General features: G+C 52.9%; 7 protein-coding genes across 7 annotated transcripts; 3 read left to right on the top strand and 4 right to left on the bottom strand.

The window, feature by feature from the left end:
• Positions 1–814: 814 nt before the first annotated feature.
• HER10_EVM0003655 (uncharacterized protein) lies at positions 815–2,401 on the top strand (the record flags this gene model as incomplete). The annotated part of the gene is made up of 1 exon (XM_035473321.1): positions 815–2,401. The coding sequence occupies one exon, from the start codon at positions 815–817 to the stop codon at positions 2,399–2,401; it is 1,587 nt and encodes a 528-aa protein (XP_035327817.1).
• Positions 2,402–6,247: 3,846 nt separating this feature from the next.
• On the top strand, positions 6,248–7,607 carry HER10_EVM0009218 (uncharacterized protein; the record flags this gene model as incomplete). Its single annotated transcript, XM_035478711.1, has 4 exons — positions 6,248–6,322; positions 6,412–6,603; positions 6,659–6,738; positions 6,796–7,607. 4 exons carry the CDS (start codon positions 6,248–6,250, stop codon positions 7,490–7,492), a joined length of 1,044 nt encoding a protein of 347 aa, XP_035328325.1. The 3' UTR covers positions 7,493–7,607.
• A 114-nt stretch (positions 7,608–7,721) lies between these two features.
• HER10_EVM0008739 (FAD binding domain-containing protein) lies at positions 7,722–9,418 on the bottom strand (the record flags this gene model as incomplete). The annotated part of the gene is made up of 3 exons (XM_035478249.1): positions 7,722–8,229; positions 8,303–9,231; positions 9,290–9,418. 3 exons carry the CDS (start codon positions 9,416–9,418, stop codon positions 7,722–7,724), a joined length of 1,566 nt encoding a protein of 521 aa, XP_035328284.1.
• A 1,079-nt stretch (positions 9,419–10,497) lies between these two features.
• HER10_EVM0008754 (HypE protein) lies at positions 10,498–10,881 on the bottom strand (the record flags this gene model as incomplete). The annotated part of the gene is made up of 1 exon (XM_035478264.1): positions 10,498–10,881. One exon carries the CDS (start codon positions 10,879–10,881, stop codon positions 10,498–10,500), a length of 384 nt encoding a protein of 127 aa, XP_035328286.1.
• Positions 10,882–11,423: 542 nt separating this feature from the next.
• Positions 11,424–13,562, bottom strand: HER10_EVM0001480 (peroxidase). Its single transcript, XM_035471225.1, has 3 exons — positions 12,396–13,562; positions 11,907–12,323; positions 11,424–11,837 (listed from the first exon to the last, which is right to left on the bottom strand). Exons 1-3 carry the CDS (start codon positions 12,972–12,974, stop codon positions 11,598–11,600), a joined length of 1,236 nt encoding a protein of 411 aa, XP_035327610.1. The 5' UTR covers positions 12,975–13,562; the 3' UTR covers positions 11,424–11,597.
• Positions 13,563–15,887: 2,325 nt separating this feature from the next.
• Positions 15,888–21,475, bottom strand: HER10_EVM0002013 (S1 RNA binding domain-containing protein; the record flags this gene model as incomplete). The annotated part of the gene is made up of 3 exons (XM_035471742.1): positions 15,888–16,579; positions 16,634–21,016; positions 21,068–21,475. 3 exons carry the CDS (start codon positions 21,473–21,475, stop codon positions 16,046–16,048), a joined length of 5,325 nt encoding a protein of 1,774 aa, XP_035327652.1. The 3' UTR covers positions 15,888–16,045.
• A 392-nt stretch (positions 21,476–21,867) lies between these two features.
• Positions 21,868–25,192, top strand: HER10_EVM0006378 (uncharacterized protein). The gene is made up of 4 exons (XM_035475964.1): positions 21,868–22,293; positions 22,357–24,097; positions 24,159–24,438; positions 24,496–25,192. The coding sequence occupies exons 1-4, from the start codon at positions 22,081–22,083 to the stop codon at positions 24,932–24,934; spliced, it is 2,673 nt and encodes an 890-aa protein (XP_035328084.1). The 5' UTR covers positions 21,868–22,080; the 3' UTR covers positions 24,935–25,192.
• Positions 25,193–25,333: the final 141 nt, after the last annotated feature.

The raw sequence follows: 25,333 nt of genomic DNA, 5'->3' as shown, positions 1-25,333 counted from the left end.
GGCCCAAGCCATATCCATGACCGAAAAACGTGGACCATTCTTTATCGAGAACAGCTTCAAATAAGCTATCGGGGCTTTGCCTTGGCTCGGAGAGTCGATAACGACCAAGAAGCGAGGGGCATAGCCAACCTCTTGGCGCTATGAAAGTCGCTTCCTCCATTCCCTTGATCTCCAAACTTCATATTGCAAAGTATTCAAGCTGATAAGCCTGTATGAAATGATCTGCTCAGGTCGTTTGAGGCCTTCTAATATAGTAAACCATTGGTTAGCTGCCCCCCAATATGCAGGTACGAGGTGCTTGTTGACAACCGAAAAGAACCGTATGTTCAAGATATAATCCGCATCTACGTGTGTATGACTTTGAGAGTACACGACTATAGGTATAAGTAGATGTGGAGGTGTGCGGCCGCTACCGTTACCCCATATTCGTTTAAATCTAGACGCCAAGGTTCTCCAATAATACCCTCACTCCATGAACCGAAGAAACCTAGTCCTCGGCCCTTCCTAAGAAAAGCCGGTCTCGAGGTCTATGGCCAAGATTTACCACCCATGATGGGCATCAAGGTAAGTAATCCATCAATCAGGCCCACGTGGACGAGATGGGAGCTTGCTATTCGATGTCTTCGTTTACCTGCGCGAGTGCTTTATCTCGTCGACTATCATACATATAATAACCGGGTGGAATGTTTATCGAAGCGTTTCAGACAATCACGATTCGAAATATCGGGCTTCGTTTACAACATTGCAAGGTGTATTTGCTTCAACTTCAAACATAGCAAGACAAATTGAGGCGTACATGCGCTAGCAGCCCTTCATGGCCATCTTCAAAGGCTTCGTCGAGAGGCTCAAGTCTTTCAGTCCACAGGAAAGAAGAGCCATATTCTTCTATATCTGCGGCATCATGCTGTACAAATTCGGCCTTGAAGCGTTCAACGGGTCCATCACCGCACTCGCCACGAACCGTTACGACTACGAAAGCGACACTAGGGGCACGCCATCCCGCACCTTTGAACGACTCGGTCTCCTCCAGGGACTGAACCAAGCCACACAGTGTGTCGGCTCCATCCTGATTGCACCTCTCATCAAACACTACCCGACGAAGAATGTTCTCTCGGCAGCCATCCTCCTCTTTGGCCTGATGACGGCAATTCTGCTCATCCTCGATGCTGCGACGGGGGGCACTTTTGTTCCAGAAGCGTACCGAAAGAAGCACCCCAAAGATGAATGGTCTTACTACGGAGATTACAACAACGATGCCATCATACCCATCTACACTGTCACGGGCATCGCTTACGGCATGGTTGAACTCATCCGCCGGGTTATCCCGCGAGACATCGTCGGAGGGAACGTTCAGAAACTTCGTCAAATGGACAGCCTGGTACACATTTTTTACGAGGTCGCCGGTACATCAGGGGCCTTCGTCACAGCGCTGGTTCTCATTCCCAATCTCGGCAATAATCGCTCCTTCGTCATCACCCCAATCTGCTTCTCTCTCGCGGCGATCCTATGGTTCTTTGTCGTGGACGGCAGCCACGACCGCAACGCCCTCGCGCGAGCTGAAGCCCGCAAAAGCAATTACTTTATCAATATTGGCAAGGGCTTTCTCCTCTTCTTTGAGTCAATATGGGTCGGCGCAAAGATCCTGTTCACGTCGACGAGATTCGTCTGGCTGGTCCCGGCATACGGTGTGGCCCTTTATGGACACCGATATCTCGAAAATGGCATCGCACCCCAAGTCGCTCGACGGTACCTGGGCAACTCGGCATGGTCACAAATTATGGTCGGCGGCTCTAATTTCGGTGAACTTCTGGGTGCGCTGTTCGTCTTCCTGTTCACGAACGTGATCAAGACGCCCATCCCGTGGCTTCGCTTAGATGCCCTGATGTTGCTCATTGTTTGGTACATCCCCTATTGGTATCCGCCTTCGGGGCAGGTCGGCCAAGCCTGGATCGTCGCCGCCACATTTTTGCCAGTTTCGTTCGGTTGGGCCGCGGGAGATGTGTCTCTGGCCGCTTTTATCCAGGCTTCTCTCGCCAGGCTAGAGGACAAGGAGAACAGGGTTTCACCCCTCGGGGCGGTTATGGCGTTCTTGTATTCCTTCTACATTGTCACATATGCGATTGCCGGTACCTTCCTCGGGAGATACATCGATGGCGTGTACAACCGAACAGGATCAGTGCGAGAGGCGCTGGTGAATACTGCCGGAGTGCACTTCACGGTCATCATGGTCACGGTGTTTGCATCGACGTTTATTCCCAAGGGTTCTCGGTGTTTTAACCCCGAGATGCTGGATGACACGAAGCTGGATGAGGACATTGAAGAGTGTCTCCCGTCGCCATCTGGCAATGATATCAAAAGCGATGATGGGCTGAAAAAGGAGGCGCCCGTAGTCGTCTTTTAATGGCCGAAAGACATGGGATTTTAGTGTTCTGAGAGTGACAAATTTCCGCGGCTTTACTTTGGATTGAGAAAGGGTTATTATTTGATGTCACAGAAACCGAATCAGCTTCTTTGAATGGATTCCCAGAGTGCTACGTTGCTACGTTCCACAAATATTCAACTCACTCCAATAATGTCATCTGCCGTGAATGCAACGTATTTGTAACCTCGCCCTCATGCAAAAGTTGACATTAAGTTTAGGCACCCGCCCATCTAAGATTACAGACCTTGACGGCAAGGAGAACTCTCAAACCACATTACCCTTGAGAACCCAATTCCTTCCGCCTTTGCTTCAGAGGCCAGGCATAAGGCAAGTAGGCTGTTCTACCCAATTACATAAGATGCAATGACTTGGACTGCGGCAAATGTACCCGGCGCTTAGGGAGCTGTCTCATCCTCGAGGGTCTGCTTAGAAACGGAACTCAGCTCCACTCACCTATTTACATCTCTTTCATTGCACTTGTATGCTCTTACAGTTTGGCTAGATTTGGCTGGGATTGAGAGTTTAATCTCAAAGACGTTTGTAATACTCCGAGTCTCCCCAATGACGGAGTTAAGTCGGCCACTCCGTGGCATTGTTATCATCTCGTATCAAAGCGTCTCTCGGCAGGAGGCCTCTACAAAAAGAGGAAAATTTGCGATTTTGCGATGGACCGGCAAGTGAGTGTGATTCTCTTCTTGGCCATCAAATCAGGGCAAACCCAATCGCCTCCCCAGTACCCACGAAGTTTTACGCGATCGGCAATCCCCAACGTCAAAGGTCAAAGGCACATTAATCTGGAACCCCTGAGCTCTTGACCGGTTATCAGGAGGTCGGGAATTGCCACCGAATCTCGGCGCAGGCTAAAACTAAGACAGATGTTTCCCTGCTTGCGAACTTCGGGACTGAGCCTCGTGGTTGCGGCTGATTCGGTTCCGCGCCCGAACTGTGCGAGAATGACGCAGGGGGTCCAATCATTCGGGGGTTAGGCCACGCAGTCTCTGATTCTTGACCTGTCACTCTGGCAGGTCTCGCGTGGCAAAAAAGACCCTGTGGAGAAGTTTGAAGTCGACTAAGCATACCGAAAAGGGTGATGAACGCTTTGGGCGCCGACCTGACGTGCCTGTCAATTAACCCACTTGAAGAACAATGTTTCGCTTCAGCTCTCGTAACTGGGTTCTTGCGAATAACGGGCGGGATATCACGAGAGGAAAAAGAAAAGATGGCATACGTCAAAGCGCGCGCAGGCACACAAAAGGGACCAATGTGGCTGTGTCTTCACCGCGTGTTTCGATTGTTTTTTCCCGCGTTCGGATGAGAGGTGAGCTGGATGGAGCGGCAGCGGCAATGGCGATATTTCAAGAATTTGACTGGGGTCCATACTGGATATCATTTGTTGACTGTTCCTCCGGGTCGAGTCCCATCCCGTGGGGTGCCTGAATGATCTACGTTCATGGTCCCGTTTCGCAGGCATCTCCCTGCTTCAAATCTCAACCATCCCAACCCCATGTCAGCCCAGGCTCTTCGTCATTGCGCCTTTTCTGACAGATTGAACAAATAGTCACATACTTGAGGAGTAGTCGACATGCTGTTGAAGCATGCAGCCAAGCATCATACGGCGACCACTCGATGGTCGCCGTCCTTCACAGAGGAGGCATGCTCCCTGGCCCGTCCGGGCCCTTCCGGGAAATTGCTTGATGCCGGCTTTGACAGGGATTCAACCCACCCGCGCTCGCCAACGTGGAGTTAGCGTCTGCTGAAAACTTGAGAGTGACAAGCCTAGTGGAAGAGCTGGGGATGAAGGCTACCACAGATCCTTGCCGGGCCATCATCTCTGGGTCTCACGGCCTGGCTAGCTCCCTAGTGGAGGATCATCTCGAGGTTTGGCCCACCGGCCTGAGCTCTGTAGCTTTGGCATAATGCCACAGAGTTATCATATCTTCAGCACCCAACAGCCCCCTCCCCCCCCAAAGGAATCTCCCAAAGTGAGAAGTGATATCCCACCCTCATTCACTCGGCAGCCCAGGCTGCAATGAAATCTGTAAGTTTCAGTGCTGATTGGAGAAGACGGGAGATATCCCAGATGATCCCGGAGATCCGCCCTCGTTCGCAAGCTTCTCTCGAAGAGGCAATTGAAATCCGCATCTTGCGTGGCATTCCGCGTCGCACCCCCGATCCCGATTCCGAGTTGTATCCGGGGCAAGGACTGTCGTCAGTCGCCGGAACATCTCTGGGCACGGCCTCTCGATCCCGGGGAAACCGCCACAAGTCCCGTGGAATCCCACTTACCGCCAGTACGGATATGGCACGGCTTTCAAGAGATATGAGACGTCTTAGCTACTTAGTCTAATTTAAAGATTGATAACGAGCACAGATTCGAGACCGGTCGATACCAAACAGTTATCTACCATGGAACTACCATGGGAAGAACAAATCACAGGGGAGGAATTGGGCCCCTAGGGCAGCAAGACACGCGGATCCGCCGGCCGGGCCACCCGTAGGAATGGCGATCCGTCAATCATCCAAACTCTCTTGGTAGCCCCATCAGCAAGTCATATCAAGGGCATGGCGGTAGGTAGTCGGCAGAACGGTGAAGGCAGAGAGGCAGCCTTTGGCGGAAAACAGCGGTTTTGAGCGGATCAGAAAAAGCAAAGCTGAGTCCTGGACTGCAGATGATCTCTTCACTAGTTTTTGGTGCTGAACCGAAAACTCGAACGATTCTGTGAGACAGAAGACACTGTGACACTTTTTCATCCTCTCACACTAAGCCCTAATATGAAACTGTGAGAGGAAATGCTTGCTACCCAAGCCCGTAGATCACATCGGCTAGACTAGGGTTTGTGCAGTCCGTATTGGTCACGAGGGATGCAATCACTAGGAACCAAGGGCCAAGATCCTCGAAGCACATCCAGACTGCCCCCGCTTCCAGCTTGGGCCAAACTCTAATGGGTTTCTGTAGGGTACGCTACAAATTACCCCATGCTTCCAGACATCCCCAGTCGACTTCTGGATATCCCATGCAGCGACCCACGACGCCCATGCCTTATCAAATGGCACGGAAAACTTGTAATACTCTGTTTTCTATCCGTAATGGCGACATCTGAACGCAGGGCAAGGGAAACCTTCGTCGCCACTCGCAACAACGCAGCCCCCGCAGATGTCGGGCTGCATGCCACACCTTCACCGGAATGACGAGAACTGAAATGATCTCCAATGCTTTGCCTTGAGCAGCCCTGGATGTCCAGGGGGTTTTCACTCTAAGCTTGGACCATCTCTCAAGGATCCAACGACGATGCTACACTGCGGCACGACTATTTTGGTCTAGACACTGAAAGGCATCCTGCAAGCCTGACCGAGGATTTTCCACCTACATAATGAAAGCTTCACGCTAAAAGATGCGATGATGCCCCTTCTCTAAAGTATGGGTGTCAACGGATACGATTCAGCTACTAGGCCGAATCTCCTTCAGACCGCTACCTTCCTGATCTTTCTATTTGACGGTGTCATTTACAGACACACGCCCCCAACCCAAGCTAAAAAGTCACCTTGCCGTTTACGCATCTCTCTGCATCTTCAAATCGCACATTCTTCAACAAACGACGTACGCTTTGATCCAACTTCCATCATACCGGTGTAGTCTATCATCGAACTCCAGGTTATGGGCTTCGCCAAAACGCGCTTATAACACCCGCTCACCTTAGTTCGTTATTAGACGAACCGTCGGAGCCGAAACTCGGAAACAATCAACCCGAAAGAGTTGTCTCCCTCTGTTTAACTGGGCAGCCAACCTTCACCATCAGCAACCCAGAGGCATTGCCCGCGAGGAAAATGGAAATCACTGAACTTGTCAACAACAAGGAGCGCTTCCGTCGCTTCTACTGCAGTTGGAAGACCTGCGAGAAGGTAATGTCTAGTGCTTCCCGGAACCCTCAGTACCATCAGAAGGTTGTCAATCTCTGAAGGATATCATACTTACCAGCGTATTCCCCCAGGGATTCAACCGCAAGTCGGACCTCATCAGACATTTCCGAATTCATACCAATGAGCGGCCGTATCCATGCCCAGCACCTGGCTGCGAAAGGAGTTTCATCCAAAGAAGTGCATTGACTGTACATCTCCGTACGCACACTGGTGAAAAGCCATACGAATGCCAATATCCTGGATGCTATAAACGGTTCGCAGATGTGAGTCAATACTTGGCATAATCAGGAATGGGATTTGGACTCTAATGATCTCAAGTCGTCGAGTTTTTCGCGTCATCGTCGGGTGCATTTGGGCAAGCGTCCGTATACGTGCGCTGTTGAAACCTGTCGTAAGAGGTGAGTAATAATTTTTGACTTCCGCAACGACATGGACTCCAGCTAATAGGGAGTCAGTTTCTGTCGCAAGGTGGCTTTGATTCAGCATCACAAGATCTACCACGACTCGGCGTCTGGGGAGGAATCCGACGCGTCCTTGGAGGAACTTACGAACACTTCGAAAGACGACAGCCCCATGACGAGTCCGATTTCAATGCCAGAACATGTTGATAATGATACGACGAGCCCCACACAAACGATAGCGGACCGTCAATCTTCCCCTGACTACATGCATCATACGACACGCCAGCTCAATAAATCGAATGAGCTGTTTTACGAGAGCCAAGCCAGTGAGCAGTTGGCATTCCCGACCAATCAACCGGAATACGAGTACGAAGAGCCGCAGGGCTTCTATCAAGACCCTCTCTACTCGAGCTGCAACGAGGATGTCGTATATCAACGGCCGAATCCCTCGTGGAACTTCTATCCATCTCCCCAGTACTCAGCCTGTGGGTGCAACCCACATCCAGCAAATGTACCCTGGAGTCCGGCGATGATGGCTGGCAACGCAGAGACCGGCAACGGGGCTGGATACCTGCTTGCTCAAGATCACGCGCCTTCCATGGTCGGCTTCCCTCCAGCTATCATACCACGCCATGCCCAGAATATTCAGGAGGCGGAGTGGCCGAGAGGTCAGGTGTGGTACAATGACGGGATGCAAACGTCTCTCGATTTTGGCCCGACCAGAATGACAGACTCTTACAGATTTGATTGAATCATGCATAATAATTCGCGGGCTAGTCACGCATGGGTTTTTGGTCGGTGGTCATAGCACAAAGTGCGCTGCTTTTCACACAGTTGATTTATATGAGCGAACCGTTTCATCTAAGAGCACAAACCTATCTACGTAATAATCGAAAAAGCAACAATAGAAAACAAAGAATCATATACGCGAACCAGTCTATCTCTTCTCTTTGCGTCTAAATTCGATATCAGAATTCCATTCAAACTCGGCTGATCTTGAAGCCGCCTGGAACCCTGTACTGGAAGAAGCCCTCAGGATCATACTCCTCCGCAACTTTTCGGATGTGCTCCACATTGGCTTTTCCGTAACTTCCAATTGCATCTTGCCGAGAGTCCGCATACGGAAGGTATCTGAGCTCAGTATCGCTACCAATAGACTTGGAGAAATCTTCAATTCTCTTGTTCGCGGCTGCAACGTGCTGATAAACCCGTGGGAAGAGTTCCTCGCTGTTTGATCCTAGCAGAGTCACTCCCATGACGAAAAGAACCTTGTTGCGCGAGTCTCGCTCGAGTCCGAGCATGTTGCCCCCCTTCTGCACGCCGATGTCCGCAAAGTATGACGGGATTGGTTGGAAGTCGAGAATCGTGGTAAAGTTCTTTGGTCCGAGGAGAGCCTTCATGTCGGCGACGAGGCCCTCATGCTGTTCGATGCAGTACCGCAAGACTCTTGGATCGTTGACTGCGGTCAAAGCCCCAGCTCCAGCGTTTCTAGGAGGAAAATCATTAGCAACTCTTGACTTCGTATTAATGTGACTGGACGTCTTCTAATTATTCAACTTACCGGTTCTTGCCGGACAGCGCGGTGCTGTTGGCAGCCTCGACAAGCGTCACCGACTTCTCCATAGTTGGTGCTGACGTCGGGATGCTATCGAATGCGTCGAATGCTGTACTGTTAGCCTTGTTCATGGTGTTGACCTTAGTCGCCCTCCAGACGCTGTCTTCCTTCTCTGGATCGTAGGTGACGACAAGGAGCACCGCATTGTCCTGGAACGACCGATCCAAATCGGCGAATCGAGCAACCGCATCAACGAGCTCACCAGCGTGCTCTCGGCTAAAGGTCTTCGTCTCCATGTGCAAATTCTCAGCCGGAAACGCTGCGAGATCGAAGCGAGTGACGATACCAAAGTTGCTACTGCCTCCCTTCAGAGCCCGCCATAGGTCCGCATTAGCCGACGCGTTGGCATTGACAATCTCCCCGCTCGCTAGGACCACCTCGTAGTTGACGACACTGTCGCATGCGAAGCCCGTACGCGCCGTGTACCACGAGATGCCACCGCCGAGAAGAAGTCCGCCCACGCCTACGACAGATTCTCTTCCGCCCGTCACCAAGACTCCGTCCTTTTCTAACGCGGCGTACACAGCACCCCATCGCGCCCCGGTCCCGACGTGTGCGACGTTGGTAGCTGCGTCGTACGTGGTGGTGTTGAGGTGGGTCAAGTCGATGGTCACACCGTCGACAATGTTGTTTTGATTATCACCCCCGTGTCCGCCGCTGCGGATGGCCACATGCCAATCTCCAGCACCATCACCGGCGGAGTGAAGAGCGGTAAGAGTTTTGGAAACCTCAGCGGCGGTGCTCGGAAGAACGAAGCACCAAGGTTGTTTTCGCGTGGAGATAGCGTAAGAGCCGTTCTGAACGAGGGTTTGGTAGAGAGGAGAAGACGGAAAGTGAATGGCGTGGGATAAGTTGGCGGCCACAAGGGCGTCACACTAAACACAAATTAGTCCAAGATGATCGGGACGCTTTACTTGGGGAAGGGTTGCGGACTGCAGGGAAGCCAGAGGGGCCTTGGATGCCGTTATTCGCAATCATTTGTTGCCCTTGCGCACCGCTAAACAGCAGCAGTAGTGTGGCAGTCGTAATGCCCGCTGACGGTAGGGTTAGATGAGAAAGCATCATGATGAGTTTGAGAGCTTCTGGTACAAGAGGTTCAATTAAGGTGGAGTGAAGTTTGCTGTGAATTGCATGAAGTCTTTCTTGTACCAACTGACGGGAGAGATTCTTTCTATTTATGATGATTCTATCAGCCTTGTGTCAATCCGAAATTGATATTGCCACCTACACTGTTCTGAAGGAGCATCATCGTGAGCGTGCACAGCCATCTAGCAAGTTGGGATCTGCGCCCTGGACTGATGAGCTAATAGCTTGAAAGGCCGTGATGACATATTGGCGTAATGAGTAGCCTTAGAGGGAAGATATGTTTTGATGCTTTCGAGATACCTCGACAAGCATCATGTTCAAGTTATGTATGGAAGAGCATTTTTACGCGTAATTTTGCTACTAGCTCACAACTAGCTCTTACTGCCACGTGCATTTAGGCTACGGAGGCTTTAGACATTGTGCAGATCAAGAGAATTGAAGACCATTAAAGCTTACGTGCATCATTTAGTCTGCGGACTAACGTATAGTTTACTCATCGTAGGCTCTTTCTATGACTATGATGCTAAGCTAGCCTTCGTTGAAGGCTGGAGTAATTAATACAGCGTCTAGACGCAATCCTCCAGGATCCAAGAACGCCCCACGCCAAGCCTGCAAATTTACGCGTATTTCTAGAAGAGCACCTCACGAACCATTGCCAACGTTCGAGATAAATAGAGAGAGAAAGAGATATTTCCGGACATTCAACATCGATAAATTGAGCTGCGGACATGTCTTTATGTATAGAAAATCATTTACGTGCCCGCGTTTTATGTAGAACACGGCACTAGGTTATGGCGAGGCTTAACGAAATACGCGTATTTTTGCACACTCAATCCATGGTATAGAGGTGTTCAACAGAAGCAGTCAAGACCGTTCTCCTAGTTCGAACTAAAACCTTGAAAAAGGAGGCAACAAGAACAGGATTAATAGAGCTGTCGCGGAGGATTCAGTAGCTGCGTCGACATATAGGCGGAACAAATTGCCGACATCATTCTTTCATGAGTTATGACCTCATCAAAGATACAAAGTCCACCCATGAATGCACTTTGTTTGCCTCAGTCCTCCCTGCGCGTCTCAAAAGTGTCCCCAATCCTCATAATCTTCAGCCTTTCCCAGTCCAGAAATTGCGCATTGTCCTTCCGCAACCTCTCCTCGACCTCCCCATAGTTGGTCACATCGAAAAACGCTTGCGCCGCCTCCTCGTTCTTGAACCCAATTTCAACCACTGCGTCAGGCTCCTCTCCGGTGCTTTTCCCGATGAGAACAGTTGGCTCGTCCTTTGGCGATCGCTCAATGTACCGTCTCGAGTGCAGGGAGGGGAAACGGGAGCCGGTGAGTTCTCGGGTGAGGGGTATGTGTATGTACTCGTAGTGATCTCTGAACTCAGCGTGTGTAATATCCTTTTTGCGGTAGAGGAAGAGGACCAGGCGATAGTCCATTATTTCGATGGTGGTCGAAGGATAAATGGGCTGGGTGGGACGATCTCTAGGATTGATGTACTATGGGTATTGTATCCCATGCGACATTGAGGTCTAAGGAAGATGTTGTTCAGTCAAAGGCTAAGTAGGCGGGATGAGAGGCCACTTGAGGACAGCGCTGAAAGTTTAAAACAACGTCGATGTCACACAGTACACTGAAGGGTCCAGCTTGTTCTCGGTCCGAACACTGTCAGGTCCGAAGACCCACCGGTGCCTGTCGATATGCAGCTGAAAGGAGGATTTTCAACATCCGGTACCACGGTTTTCTGGACAATAATTCAGATTCTCCCTACTAATTTGTCTTTCCAACAGCTCAATTCTAGTTGACGCCTCGTCGAGCCGACAGATATATGCACCGTGGTCACTGCTCTGCCACGAGTCGCTCAAGGAATAAGCTTTCCAGGCATGCCGTGATCCGAGTCAGTGGCCGATGCACATTCTCGACATTATAGTTCTGCTATCAAACATCTATACACTGTATGAAAGAGACTGTGTCGTAAATACTGTTGAGTTTGAATTATTATATGATATGTGAGGTCATCAGACGCTCCATTTATACAAACGGTCAACAAGGACCGAGTACCAAAACTCCGATTCTGGTAATATGCAACCCCCTCATTAATCTTTCAAGCCAAATCTATACCGACGCCATTACTTTAAAAACAAGCCACAAAGATTTAGTTACGGTTGTTGACAGGAGGAACCTCAACGGAAGCGGGCTCGCCCTTCTCGATATCCTCAGCAACCTTCTTAGCAGCACCCTTGTTGCCGACGCTGTTTAGCCACTTGTCGAGCTTGTACTGATCGACGGCGCGGAAGCCGTTCACAGCAGGGGGCAGGACCTTGGTGCACTCGGTGAGCTGGTTGATGTTGTTGACTCCCAGAAGAGAGAGGCGGATGTATTCACGAGCGTAGTCCTATCAGGCAAGCCATGTTAACATCTTGCTTTCAGCGCACAAGTTATAAGGGAGGGGGGGTCACCATACCTCGTTCCAGTGGTTCTGTCCGCCAGGGCCAGCAAACTCCTTGAACTCCTTGGCTGTCTCGGGGTGCTGGGAGATGGCAATGTCACTGGGGAACTTGAACACGCGAGGCGGCGAGTTAGAGCTGAGCGTCTCCTTGTAGTAGAGCACGTCCCAGACACCGGGTGTGCTGTCCTGGGGGTCGCCGGCGCGGGTGGTGTTGACAAAATTCTGCTGGCTGGTGGTGTGAGCGCCGAGCAGGGCGACGAGGCCGTGCGGGCCGATGGTCTTGTCGCGGAAGAGCTGGATGAGCTGGTCGGCGGGCTGGAAGGGGCTCGGGAGGAGGCCGTCGGGGGAGCCATTGGCGCTGTCCTTGCGGCCGACGTAGGACTTGATGCGCGGGCCAAGAGGGCAGACTACTGTTGCGACGTTTGCGCCCATCTATTTGGTACACATGGTTAGCAAAGACTGAAAAGGGGATTTCAGTGTTGATTCAGTATCTTGAAAACGTACCTGGATGAAGTCGCCCATGCCAATGTCCCAGCCCATGCCCTTATACTTGCCGTACAACTCCTTGAACTTGACAGCAACATCCTGCAGACCGCGGTTCTCGAAGCGGTCAATCTCGCCCGGAGCAAGAAGAATGCTACCGTCGGCGCCGCCACCCTGGGATGCCGTGGCCTTGGACCATGTCCCGGCGTCGTGGAAGCCAAGGCGGACGGCGGCGCGAGCCAGACCCGTGCAGCGGCCCGACTTGCCGGCCATGAACTGGTACATGTCGTCGGCGACGTAGCGCCAGACGCAGCAGGTGTCCTTTTTGCACTTGTCCGAAGTCAGGTCGGGGACCTTGCTGTATCTGTCGTTGGACTCTGGGTCGCCTTTGCCCTGAAGCATCCTCTTGATGTCCTTGCCTACGGGGGTGAGATCCTTGTCCTTGAGAGTGACGAGGTCGCCGAGGAGCTCCGTGGAATCGCCGGCGTCGCTTTTGCGGGCCATGATTTCGGCCATTTGCTCGCCCATGCCTGGGTAGCCCATGGTCCCTGGGAGGGAGACCAGGGCTAGGGAGGTGGCGAGGACGGATGTGAGATGCATGATGCTGATGATGATAGTAACTTATATATCGACGGAAGCGAATGTGCTGAATTAGAAAATGGAGTTAAAGTCGAAGTAGCGAATGACAATGACACTAACGGTCCTTGGAAAGAAGGAAAAGGGATAGAGAGGAAATGACTTGATGGAGAGGAGATGACATTGGAGATGGAAGCCGGACATCATGGCCTTATATCATCTTCGTTCGTTTCTTGGCAAGGAGCCATCCATCACAGCATAGTTTGCTAGAACTAGGCTTGTCCAGCTTTCTTCCATGAGGCTCCCGGACGTGTACTCTCTCCAAAAAAGGACTCGCCTTCTTAGCGTGCATGGCTCCTTCGGGACAAGCCCTCTGGTGTGTGAGTCTAAACAGATACCGACATCCTCTAGTCAGATCTCACGACACGAGTAGCTCGATGCCTCGGATCGTGGATACCTGTTGTCAACTCTCCGGACGCCTGCCTTGCTGTGCCAGCTTGGCCCTGTGGCGTGTGATACTCAGCCCTCTGGGAGGAGGATCGAGGGAACAGAAAAGCATGCCACCCCGGACTTGAAGACGGGACAACGAAGGAACAAGAAGCGCGATGCCTAGCCCTTCCTAGGCCTAGCCCTGGGCCTCGGGCGGCCCATCAGTGATCACCACCGCACCGTCCGCCACCGGCATCAGCAGATATTCCTTGATAATCATTCGCCGAAGCGGCGGTCGGTCTGACGGCCCAGGGGAGGGAACCAGAGGTCTGAAATAAGGACACCAACCCATGCACCGGAGCTGTAATGCACGCTAAGCCGGCTCTAACAATAGACTCACATACATGTGGCATATGGGAAATGCATCTACAGATGCGGTGCGCCCCACCCCGAGGTGTAAGTCCGTGGTCCCCGCGTCCACCGGCCGTGTCACGGTGCGCAGACTCGCCGGTGACAGGGGTTGACTCTTCGTATCGCATGCCACTAGGCACAATGGGAAACGCCATGCCAAGAACAACGGCGTGGGATTGGATGGTGAGCGTTTAAGCTTCTTGTGTTGGTACACGGCGCCAAAACAGAAAGACGGAGCTAGATCGCCAGGGCAAAAGGGGCCTTTCCTTGCACTGCGTACTCTGGAAGAGCTAAGAGAAGGAAGAACAAGCTTGAAGAGAAAGAAGGTTGTTTGTGAAAGCCGTCAGACCATGGCAGAAACAAGCCAGACACGACAGTTGAACAGACAGACCCGAGAGGCCGTTGCCTAGGCTGTGATAGGCGGTGCATCGCGACTCGCGTAGCGCCGTCCGCTGAGCCAAGATCAACAGCTTGCTAGACTTTGTTTTCCAAGGCCGCTCGGTGTTGTGCGTCTCGCTCTCACCCATTCATTCCTTCTCCTTTCCCGCTTGACGCTATTGAGCGCCGCAAATGCACTGGCAGGTCGGTCTGCGGTTCTTCGATCCTTACCTTTACCTTTCTCCTGATTGGGACGAGGGCCCTGAAGAGGCGATATCCGATGTTGGACGGTGGACCGACCGCTCGGATGAAAATGTCAGTTCTGCACATATACGAGCATCTGCACGTCGCCCATCGTTACATGCTCAATACCCCTCTCACTTTCTCACTGACTGGGTGAGAAAGATTGAGCACGAGGCAGTAGAAGGCAACTGAGAGTCTGTGTTTCTTCCCTTCTAGCCCGAGTCGTTGGCCCAGGAGGGAATCGCGGCCTCCCATCCATCGCATCCAGCGCAGAAGCTTCCGTAGCACGGTGCCTCATGCTTGTTCAACCTCTGCTGCGACCCCGCGAAGGATCAAGCACGACTTCGGACGAGCCTCCTTCCCCCCCAAACTCCCCCAATATCGCGAGCCTCGGCGACGCAGGTACCGCTGCTGGCTTGAGGTTAGCTTGTTTGACTGGCGTTCGTTTCCATGCCGACCCGGTCTCGAGTTTGTTTTCACTTCAGTCCAACCAGGTGCGAGAGAGCTGTGTTCGTCTATGAAGGATTCTTTTACGAGGGAACTCTCAAACGCCGTAGCAATGAAAGTCGACATTCATGCGAACCTTGGGATTCTGAGTTGTTCGGATGGATGAAGTCTGGCCATGTTCATCAAAAGACATGAGAGGAGGGGAAAGAAAGGTAAGCGTTTGGTCGACTGTAAGAATGTGTCCCAATCGGGCCTGATCTATTTTCAGCTGTGGCGCACGGCAGTCCAGCCGCACCGTTTCCTGCTGACTTTGCCTTCACCTCATTACCTAAGGTAAGAAAAAGGTCACTCACTCATCTTGAGTCGCCGCCCTCTTCTGGACTCATTCGTTCACATCTTCTCTCCCATCTTCAGCCCACTGAGTGAGATAAGCTTACTTTTCTTGACCCCAAGATTTAATCCTGCAGAGCGCTGCATATGCTGAGATGCGCTGGGAATCTAGCTATTGGGACGCATTGGCTTGGCTGCAGACGCAGCTCCGAGATGCTGTGTCGCCGGACCATGAAGACTAACTAAGCCCCCCTTTTTCTCACTGCCAAGCCCGCTACTATTGATCTTGCTAACTCTTTAGAGAGAATGAGTTCAGCTGTCTAAAAGTCTCTTGACAGACAGTTGACACTTGGGAGACCAGAGGCAAAATCTTTCACGAATGGTGACTGTAAAGTTTTGGGTCACATTAGACTTCTAGACTTATAGACTTTCTTTGGGGTCGCATTCATCGGCATCTGGAGAATGAAGCAGAAACACACCTCAACCCCGGCGTCGATCACGGGCAGGTTGCATCCTTCTTTCACCCAACCCATGAAGCTAGGCTGCATTTGGTCAATGTAAAGTAGGTGAGTTACAGGTGGCGGTCAGCATCGGTGTCAGGAGCCAAGCAGGCCGGGCCATACATGCAATATTGGGTTGGCAGATTTCAGGTCAGGTCGGGTCAGGAAATATTCGTGTTATCCCATTCGTGCTGTTATTGACACATAGAAAAAAGAAGAGCTGCTCAGTATAGCCCAAGTACAAACAAGGGGAGGCGGCCAATGAGTTGGACCCCCCATGCCAAAAGATTTTTCATTACCAACCAAAAACTTTTCCTTTTTTGCGATTCGATGACAATCCGGGAATCTTCAGCTTCTTCACTCCTCATCGTCCTCCTCAGCAGCAGCCCCCTTCTTGGCCTTCGCCGCGGCAACCCACTCCTGCGCCTTGGCCATCACCTTGTCCCGGCCCTTGGGGCTGATCTTCTCCTCCCAGTCGGCCCACCTCTTGAACCACTTCATCGCCTTCTTGGGCTTCAGGCCCTTGGCCTTGGTGCCCCTCTCAAACACGTCCCGGATCGCCGTGGCGTCCGGCTCCGCGGCCGCGATCTCGAGGTCCGCCAGCTGGTTCCACAGGTCGAACCGCTTCGGCCACGTCGCCAGGATGGTCTCAAACGTTGTGCGGCCGCGCTCCGCGTCGCCGTTGGGCGACTTGAACTCGAGAGCGCCAAAGGAGGCCATCAGCTGCGCTGTATGACGCTCCTCAAGGGCTTGGGTCGCGCGGGGCAGGAGGGCACGCGCGCGGTCGGGCTCGTTCATCGTCACGTGGAGGAAGTGGGCGTAGTTCTCCCAGACCTTTGGTGACTTTGACTTGAACTTGGCGACTAGTGATTGGAAGACATCATCCGCTTGCTGTGAGGGTGCGTTAGTAACGATAGACTCCAATAGAATATCGGGGCTGCTTACCTTGAGCTTTCCGGACTGGATGTAGATGCTGGCCAGACGCTCGTGAACCTCCTGCTCGTCGTTGTACTGGCAGGCGCGCTTGAAGACCTCCTCGGTGGAAGCCTTGGTGCCGTAAGCAACCTCCAAGTTGAGGTAGGCGATCCAGACATTGAGCTTCTCGGTCTGCTCCCGAATGTTGATCGTCTTGATGGCACGTTCAGCAGTCTCGCGAGCCTTGGACAGCTCGCTGACCTTCATCTGCAGAGCCATATACTCGATCCACAGCTGGGATGAGTCGGGCTGACCCAGCAGGAGACGCTCGTAGTCGGTGGCGGTTTGCGGTCCGTGAGCATCAAGATCGGCTGTACGATCAATCTGGATCTCGCCACCCTTCTTCTTCTCCTTCTTCTCCGTCGTCTTTGACTTCTTTGATTTGGCCTTTGACTCGTTTTCTGAGTCGTCAAATGCGTCGCCAGTCCAGTCGTACTTGCCAGAGCTGAGACCCTTGCTAGCCGTCGCGTCTTCGTCCATATCCACGTCGCTATCCTCATCCTCCTCTTCGTCCCCATCTTCGTAATCTTCGTCTTCCTCATCGGACTCCTCCAAGTTGTCGGTACCGCGAATGGCAAGTTGAGCGCCGCCATCTCCCATCTCAACGTCAGAGTCCTCATCACTCTCGAGATCCGCACCTCCATCGACGTCTTCCATATCGCTGTCCTCCTCAAAGTAGCTAGGCTTGAGGCCGAATGTGATACGTCTCTTCTCCTCATCCACCGAGAGAATCTTGGCCTTGACCACATCGCCTTCATTGTAAAGCTTGCGAGCATCCTCAACAGGCTTCTCTGCCATCTGACTGCGATGGCACAGACCACTGACGTTGAGGGAGTTGTCGACCACGATGAAAGCACCAAACTCCTCGACCTTGCGAACCTTTCCGGTGACGATCTGGCCTTCCTTGACGTCCTTGTACGTCACAGGGGGCGTGTAGTCGTTCTCAACCACGGAGGCCTTGAGACTAAGCTCGACTTGGCTGGTAGCGGCGTCGACGTTGATCACTCGGCCCTTCACCAGTTGGTCAACTTGGAAGTTGCCCTTCCAGTCCTTGATGTAACGATCAGACAAGTTGCCGATCTTGACCAAAGCAGAGACGGTACCTCCAAGTTGCACAAAGACACCCTTGTCAGTCACGTTCTTCACAAAACCACGGATAATGTCTCCAGAGGCGATCTGAGACACCCTGGTGATTTCACGATCCGCGACAGGAGATGTGGAACTGAGGATGCGGGAGGGCCTGGTTGACAATCTGAGTCTCTTGTCGCTCTTGTCGACCTCCACCACGGAGACGCGGATGATTTCGCCCTTGTTGTACTTGAGCGTGTTGGCTTGGTCGTAGTCATCGCAAAGATCGACCAAGTGAACCGGTCCAGAAACAGACTCGCTAAGCTTGATCATAACGGAGCGATCGTTGATCTTGGTCACTCTACCGGGGAGAGCCACGTTCTTCTTGAGAGAGTCCCAAGTGACCTCAGTGGAGCCGGTGGATGATCGAGCTGACAGGTCCAGGTGTCCCTTCTCAGCATCGACCGAGACCACGCGAACCTTGAGAGCAGAGCCGATGGGGAAGTGCTTCTCAAGGTTGCCAGCGTGAGAGAGGTCGTCGGAAACGTCCATGATGCCGATTCTGCCGCGAACAGTGGGTGAGATATTTACCCACAAGCAGTTCTTGCCGTGGTTGTTGACAAAGGCGACGTGGGAAGAGCCAATCTTGATCGTGTCGTAGGAAAGAAGTTCGACCTCTTCGGTCTCCAGGTCGCTCTTCTTGGCGGAAAATTCGATGACGGAGTGTGTGGAGCGGTGGGAGAAAGGCAGGAAACGGTAGTTCTTGGAGTCGTGAATGCCGATTGCACGCACGCGGATGATCTCGTTCGCCTTGACCTTCTGCAAGGGATTCTTGCGGTTGGAGATGTCCTCCCACTTGTCAAAGAACTGTGAAACGTCGATACGGCCCTGAATGTTGTCGGCAACCCTGACGTTCAGCTGCGTGTTCTTGACGGACATGACCTGGGCATTGAGAATAGTGCCGAGTGCGACATCATCGACTGTCTTGATGCTGTCATCGACAGAGTTGATGGCGGACTCTGATACGGTGGGAGCAGGCTCATCCGCCGAGGCTGGTGCAACAATGATGCGGTTCTGCTCGGGGTTGGAGGACAGAATCTTGACCTCGATGCTCTGGTGCTTGCGCATGCCGAATGCCTCTTTGTCTTGCACATCCTTTGGCAACTTGCTCTTGGGGAGGATGGCGGTGACATTGCCACCAAACTGAACGTAAACAGCGTGAGGGCCAATCTCGCGGACGTAGGCGGGCGCAACGGCACCGGGAGTCGCATCCTCGACGCTTGTCAGAAGCTTGCCGTTCTTGCTGGCTTCAATGAAGCTGGGCTTCTGGGTAAGAATAACGGCACGTCTAAGCTCGTTCTTGTCCAAGACCATGAGATCCGTCAAAGTGTTGCCGACATTGATGCGCTTGAGAGCGGCCTGGGTCTTGCTAGCAGACTTATCCGAAAGGTGACCAGTGCGGATGATGGCCTTGAGACCACTCTCCTCAAGATCAACGTAGACCTCATCTTCCGTCTTCTGGCTGACCTTGGCAGAGACGATGTCGCCAACCTTCAATGCCTTGAGCGCAGCCTGCTTGTCTAGACCGAAAGCCGAAGGGTCCTTGCATGAAACAATCATCCTGCGGTCCTCAGGGGTCACGCTGAGGACGTGAACACTGACAACCTGGCCGGTACGGAAGTGATCTCTAGGGTCCTTGATGTAGGCCTCGCTCATCTGTGACACTGGCAGGAACCCTCTGACACCGCCAAAGAACTCGAGCTGGGCACCGGCAGAGCCAATCTCAGTAATTGTTCCCGGAGTTTGCAGACCAACCTCGACCTCCTCGAGGTTCTTGATGATCGGCGCATCTGAGTTGACCAAAGTCTTCTTCAAGGTAAGGCGGAGCTGGCGCTTTCGTGGACGCACTGAAAGCACTCTCGCCTTGACGGTGGCTCCCTCCCTAAACTTCTTCTCGGGGTGCTGAAGCTTGACATCGGCGAAATGTGATTCATGCACGTAACCACTAATGCCCTCAGCCAATTTTACGATCAAACCACTGATGCCATTCTCGCCGATAATGACCTTCTCGATCTTGCCAGAAACTACCTCTCCAACGGGAACATCCTCGAGGCGGATGAAAGGCTGGTCAAGGATGGTTTGCTCAAATGACAGCAAGAACATGGCATCCAGAGGGCTGTATCCGACGACTCTGCCGCGGTGTGTTGAGCCAGCCTTGTGAGGGCCACTGCCTTCATACAGTGCGTCGACCTTGCCATCCTTGACGCGAGAGATGTGAACGAAACCGGAAATGCCAGGAACCCCAGTGTCAACGTAGAGACCGATCTCAGGCTCGACATGGCGCACAGTGCACTCCTCCACAAATGAAGCAACGGGAAGTAAGTCAAGAGGAGCCTTGGCTCTGCTGCCTTTGCCGGACAACTTGGGCTGCAGAGAGACGATGTGCGGCAGCAGAGACATACCGAGCTTGGGCTCTCGCGCAGCAGGGAAGTTGCAAATAATTCTGGCCTTGACGCGGCTGCCCACTTTGTACTTGGCTTCCAAGTCAACACCATCGGGACCAACACCTGAGTGAATCAAATCGGCGGTAACCGGCAAGTGGCCAAGGAGTTTTCCCTGCAGACCTCTGCTAGTCACCTCGGTGAGCAGAACGTCGGCCAAGGAACCAGGCAAGAAGGAGTTGATTGTCGGAGCGCTCGACGCCACGAGGGAGGTGTTGCCCAGCTTCAGAGGATCGGTTGACAGCTGGACGATGATGCCGGTGACTGCCTTCACGACGCACAGGCAGACGGCACCTGGTCGCAAGCTGGCCTCATCCATGTCGGGACCGACTTCCTTCTTAGCCAAGAAACCCTTAAGATCGCCCTCAATACCCAAGTCCATCTCGTAACCGTGATCCTGAACGCTGGTGACTGATGCCATAAGAGTTGTGTATCCGACGACCTCGTCACTGGAAATGCCTGTGTTGGCGTCGGTAGGCCGAAGGGAAAGCTCGATGCGGCGTTTGGGCTTGCCGGTGCCGGACTCGTCTGCGGTCGACTGAACTTGTGCGCGAACGTACTGGCCGACCTTGAACATGGACTTGAGGTCAATGCCCTCATCGTCTTCGTCCTCCTCGTCGTCTTCGCTTTCGTCGGCAGCGTCTTTCTCGAGCTTGGAGTTAATCGTGTCCGAGATCGCAGCAATCGAGACGGTTCCTGTAAGGTTGTTCGGCAGCGCGATCGTCAGTTGGACCGGGTCGATGTGGCTAATCTGACCCAGCACCAAAGAGCCCTTCACCAATCGCTTTTCACTGTGTTAGCTACGTTTGCTCCAATGGGGGCAGAAAGGCCATACCTTGAAGTTGAGACCCTCAATCTTGACTGCATCCTCATCTCTTGCGGGTTTTGTATCCTTGGTATCCTTTGCTTTCCTCCTCTTCTCCTTCTTTGCCTTTCCCTTGACATTCGTGTCGAACAATTCGGCCTCTTCCTTTGCGGCGTCTGCCTTTGCCTCCATGGTAATTTGCTTCTGCTCGAGGGGCGTAAGAACACTTCCGCCTCCACGGGGGAACAAAGGCTCTTCATCCTTGAGCAGCGCTGAGACTGCGGGAGCCCGGGGCGCAGGAGCATCTTCAGTCGTCTTCCTGTCCTTCTTGTCCTTGCTGGGCGTATCGCGCTTCGACGGCCGAGAGACCTTGGAGGCCTTTGCCGCTTTCGATGGAGGAGTACCCCCGGGGGCATCCTTTCGCTTGAGGGAGCTCATGGTTGTGGTTGTGCCCGAAAGTCAGTTGCAATTGCTTGCAACAGTCCTGGACTCGATATTGAGGTCGGAGAGGAAGAAAAAAAAAAGGCCCAGGGACCTTTCTTTGCGACTACTCCACTCAAAACATTTTTTTCGCCTTTGGGCGCGGGATGCAAGGCGATAACGATAACGATAAGAGAGAATGGCTTATCGGACCCTCCACCAAAAAGAGGGCGACTGCAGGTGGGTGCTGGGGGGAATGGTCATCAACGAAATGGAAGCCGAGGTGGCGGCCACCAGCGGGACAGGTACCTTAAGGTGCCTTATCTAATCAGCAGGGTGTCATTTGGAGGGGTTGGCCGCCTGCACCCGCCGCCAGACCACCCGACCCAAAGTACCATGCTGTAAAGAGTACCTGAGTAGCGCCAGGTTGCGCCTGGGTAGTGATCCCAGGTCGCCCGCCAAACGTGGGCGCCACCATCCCAGGCAACTCATTCAACAACAACGGCCAGTTACTGTCATTTTCCTACCAGCCTCCAACACTGATTCTTCAAAACGAATATGCGGCAGATTGACTTTCAACCTGTTCGCCCGAATTTCCCCCACGACTAAACCTTTTCTCCGCCATGTCTCCTCGAAAGCGCCAGCGTACTACTCCATCTGCGCCGAGCTCATCAAGCCCACCGCCTGCGGCAATTGCCCCTGCGATTCCAACGTCGGCTACGTCACAGGTCACGGCCGTCTCAGAACCCGCGAACCGCCCGACGCGAGAGATGCCTCTGATGAGGGATAGAAGCGGCAGCGAGACGAAGAACACACCACAGAACTCACAGAAACAGGTAGGTTCTCTGTGACAGTGCACTGCAGGTTGTTAGGGCGCAAAGACTAAATTCAAGATGCAGGTCCGCAAGGCGCGCAGTTGGTACGGCTCTTGGCCACGCGTCCCAAAGACTTCCGCATCGACTCAGCTGGCAAGAGAAACCATCTTCGGAGGCACTTCGAAGCCTTCCAGTGTTCCTGATTTTCGAAGATTCGACACCAAGAAGAGCATTGACTCGGCGAGTTTCGACGGCCCGGCCGATTCATCAGCATCATTACCACAGATACCCGAGGACGGCGCTGCGACGCCGGAAGGAGACGCAACGATCAAGAAGGACGGTGGTAGTGCTGCTAAAGCGCAGGCTCCATCGACAGAGACTAGTAAGGCAGTAGTGGGAATACCAGCAACAGCCGACGATACGAGCAAGGCGATAGAAGAACCGCAAGCGCAAGGCGTCGAGCCACCGGCTACATCATCAGGCTGGTTTGGGTGGCTAGCACGGGCCCCAGTGACAGAAACACAGTCGTTCACGCCCGTCGAAGAGACACCGAAAGAGGCAGATCCTCTACCAGAGCCAGGGCCAGAACTCCAGCCAGCACCACCAGCCGAGACACCATCCGCTGAGGCTCCCGTCGAAAACGCAGGGCCGAACCCGCCCTCGTCGACAAATTCTTGGTTTGGCTTCTGGTACTCGAACGCTCCTGCGACAGAGAACCCTCCAGACTCAGATACCCCGAAGCCCACCGAAAGCACCGAGGTACCAAAGACACCCGAGGAGCCGGTGAAGCAGCCCGAAGACGTGATCATGGAGGACGCACCACCACCAAAGCCAGAACCTGCCAAGACACCCTCCGCCGGTTCTACTTGGGCGTTCTGGTCTAGAGACACTCGCCCGAAGGCCGAGGGGAGCAAAAGCCAGACAGCGCAGCCAGAATCAGGCGAGCTTGCGGTCATTGGTCAGGGATCTGAAGCGCATCCAGAGCACACGGGAATCAGTGTCGAACAATCACAATCAGACCAAGCAACGAAAGACGGGAAGAATACCAAGACCTCCAAAGATGCAAAGTCGTCCAAAAGTACCAAGGCGGGTACCGCGTCAACACCATCAACGTTTGGAAGAAAGAGTAAGAGAAACCGCCCTCAGTCGATGGACCTAGATATACCATCTAGACCGGGGACACCCAATCGGCCGGAATCAGTGGCCTCATCGAAGGCTTCCCTGGCGGAAACGACACCCAAAGAACCACCCCTGAAGCCAGGCACACCAAAGGCTAGCCCGAGCCAAGAAACACTTTCGAAAGCGACACCTCCGAACCTGCTCTTGCCCTCGTTTGGGAGTACGTATAGGATGAAAGACAACCCATCCATCATCAAACAAATCACCTCCTTGTTGCTTCGCACGCAGCAGCCCCCGGCGAATCACGTTTATAAGGTAAAAGAAACGCCGAAGATCAAGAAAGCTATCGCGATTGGCGTACACGGACTTTTCCCGGCGATGTATCTGAGACCCATGGTCGGTCAACCGACAGGAACATCATTACGATTCGCAAACCTCGGCGCTGAAGCCATCAGGAGATGGACTGATGCCCACGGATGTCCCGACTGCGAAATTGAAAAGGTCGCTTTGGAGGGTGACGGCAAGATTGCGGACAGAGTAGACAACCTGTGGAAGCTTCTTCTTAACTGGATCGAGCACATTCGCAACGCTGATCTCATTTTGGTCGCCAGTCACTCTCAAGGTGTGCCTGTAGGAGTCATGCTCCTGGCGAAGTTGATAGATCTGGGCATTATAACGAATGCCAAGATCGGCGTTTGCGCAATGGGTGAGTCATTGACATTAACTCCCAGACCCCCTGATCTAAGAATGATAACTGACGTGCGCAGCCGGAGTCTCGCTGGGTCCGTTCCCAGACTACAAGTCAAGTATGGGAATCCTTATGGGAGCCGCCAACGAGTTGTGGGAATTCTCGAACCCAGATAGCGAAATTTCCAAGAGATACGAGCACTCCCTGAAAGAAGTACTGAAGTACGGCGCAAGAATCACGTATATCGGCAGCATTGACGACCAGCTCGTGCCGATGGAGTCAGCAATCTACTCACCAGCGTCTCATCCTTACATCTACCGCGCTGTGTTCATTGACGGCCGCATCCACGCGCCAGACTTGTGAGCGAACTCGCTACCCCTGCCTTTCATATGCACCACACTAACACATTCATACAGCATCGCCCACCTTGTCGGCTTCGCCCTCAAACTCCGCAACCTAGGCGTGTCAGACCACGGACTGATAAGAGAACTTTCGACGCCGCTAGCAGGCAGCCTCTACTCGGGCGAAGGCCACTCGCGCCTCTACTACGACGATCAAGTCTACGACCTCGCGCTCACCCACGCACTCGAGACCTCCGACGTGCGCCCTAACGTGGTCGCCACCGTCGCCCACCGCCGCGACTCAAGAGGTGCCGGAGCCGGGGCCTCTGTCGCGAACCCGAACCCGTACCACCTGCCCTGGATCATGCGCGGCCTGCTGGAAGAGGACTTTGTCCGTACTGAGCTGTCGTCTGAGACGGAGGAGCTGCTGAGGCAGTTTGATGACTGGAAGCCTGTTACGAAGGCGCTCAAGGATGTGAAGTATCGGCTTGAGGCGATTCGATCGAAGCTTTGAGGACGATGGCGTGACTTGAGCATACACTTTGGGACTGGGATAGAACTCCTGATCTCAACACTATTGCTCATCCCTGACTTTCTTTTTCTTTGTCTTTCTATGGGAGGAGTTTAGCGGCTACGGCCTGATGATATGGGGTCATCGGCGTTTTTTGTCTTGCTTTGAGGGAAGGAAAGACGTATACCTACTTAGACTAAACATACATCAACAACTATTACATGGTGGATGGGTGTCCTTACAATACGACGACACAAAGACAGATATTACAATGTACACAAATTCAAAACACTATTCAAACATTCTTATATCATTTTAACGTATTGTATAATGTTTTACTAGATAGGCAACTTCGTCACTAAATTCTAGTCACCGAGCAGAATAAAACTTTCTCTGTTTGAT

Source organism: Colletotrichum scovillei, assembly GCF_011075155.1.
Source record: "Colletotrichum scovillei strain TJNH1 chromosome Unknown Contig00010, whole genome shotgun sequence".
NCBI classification, from domain to species: Eukaryota; Fungi; Ascomycota; class Sordariomycetes; order Glomerellales; family Glomerellaceae; genus Colletotrichum; species Colletotrichum scovillei.
This window is presented reverse-complemented; position numbering and strand designations above follow the sequence as displayed.

Excerpts from the sequence above, each read along its gene's own strand:
- HER10_EVM0001480 (XM_035471225.1), bottom strand. The coding sequence starts at position 12,974 with ATGCATCTCACATCCGTCCTCGCCACCTCCCTAGCCCTGGTCTCCCTC. Across the intron at positions 12,324-12,395 it reads GCATGGGCGACTTCATCCAG|ATGGGCGCAAACGTCGCAAC; the intron begins GTACGTTTTCAA and ends TGTACCAAATAG. Across the intron at positions 11,838-11,906 it reads GACAGAACCACTGGAACGAG|GACTACGCTCGTGAATACAT; the intron begins GTATGGTGACCC and ends CTTGCCTGATAG.
- HER10_EVM0006378 (XM_035475964.1), top strand. The coding sequence starts at position 22,081 with ATGTCTCCTCGAAAGCGCCAGCGTACTACTCCATCTGCGCCGAGCTCA. Across the intron at positions 22,294-22,356 it reads CACAGAACTCACAGAAACAG|GTCCGCAAGGCGCGCAGTTG; the intron begins GTAGGTTCTCTG and ends TTCAAGATGCAG. Across the intron at positions 24,098-24,158 it reads GATCGGCGTTTGCGCAATGG|CCGGAGTCTCGCTGGGTCCG; the intron begins GTGAGTCATTGA and ends TGACGTGCGCAG.